Source organism: Chondrus crispus, genomic scaffold, assembly GCF_000350225.1.
Source record: "Chondrus crispus Stackhouse genomic scaffold, scaffold_323, whole genome shotgun sequence".
NCBI lineage: Eukaryota > Rhodophyta > Florideophyceae > Gigartinales > Gigartinaceae > Chondrus > Chondrus crispus.
The window spans coordinates 46,258-47,293 of NW_005179216.1; the positions used below are offsets into that span (position 1 = coordinate 46,258).

General features: G+C 65.0%; 1 protein-coding gene across 1 annotated transcript in view; it reads left to right on the forward strand.

The window, feature by feature from the left end:
• Positions 1-723: 723 nt before the first annotated feature.
• CHC_T00005900001 (hypothetical protein) overlaps positions 724-1,036 on the forward strand; it is a 2,394-nt gene continuing 2,081 nt past the window's right edge. The window contains exon 1 of the mRNA XM_005717557.1: positions 724-1,036. This exon is cut by the window's right edge and continues 719 nt beyond it. Coding sequence (XP_005717614.1) covers positions 724-1,036 — 313 coding nt within the window.

Consider the following 1,036-nt stretch of genomic DNA (forward strand, 5'->3'; position numbering starts at 1 on the left):
AGGTGGAGCGGTGGAGCGGGCGCGGGCGCGGGCGGGCGCGCGCGCGGAGCCGGACCCGGCAGGCGGGGCGCGCGCGCGCGTCCAGCATCCTCGACCTGCGTGGCATGCCCGTCGCCGGCGTGATCCCGGACGTGCACGGCGTCGACGCGCGGCCGGAGGACGACGGCGCGCCCGAGATGTCCAGGTTTCGCGAGCTCCGACTGCGCGAGCGCGGGGGCGCGGACGCCTAGAGAGGCGAGGCGAGGCGAGGCGTGCGGAGGAGCGTGCGGAGGAGCGTGCGGAGGACATCGCCCGGGATGGCGTGTGGCGGTGGCGAAGGCGGAATATGGAATGCTTTCCACTTTTCATACAGTACCAGTATTGTGATGACCACTGAGCAAGAGGGGAGGTGCCGTTGGCCAAGTTGGCCAACGACGTGAGGGAGGAATGACTGAGAGTCATATGAAGGAATCATCAGAGAAGGAGTCATTGCAAAGTGGGAATGAGCAGACGAGTGAAGTTGAAGGGGATGACTGAAACGCATTGGCGTTGAAGGAATCACACCACAGGCATTGCACAGGCATTGCATCGCATTGCATCGCATTGCATCGCATCGCATCGCATCGCATCGCATCGGTCCACCTCCCGACACGTGTACGGGTACGGACAGAGGGCACGGCTGGCGGCACTGGAGCCCTCGGGCGACTCGCTCCACCAGCAACGCACGACTGTGAGTGCAAGCAAATGTTGCATTTCCAGCCACCTCTCTCCCCCAACTTTTCCATTCACCTCTCCATTCACCTCGCCTTTGCCCTCCGTCTAAACCGATGTCACCGCCCTGCCTCACCTCCTCCTCCATCGCATAATTCCCCCCATGGAACCCTCTACAACCCCACCCCGTTCAAAGCACCAACCCCTACCCCCGCCGGCCCCCTCCCTCTTCATGTCGAAGCGCTCCACCGCCACGCCCTCTCTCACCAAGCGCCTAGCGGCGCTCGACGACGGCCACAACCCTCCGCCCTCGGCCGCCCCTCCTGCGTCGCACGCGCACGCCCGC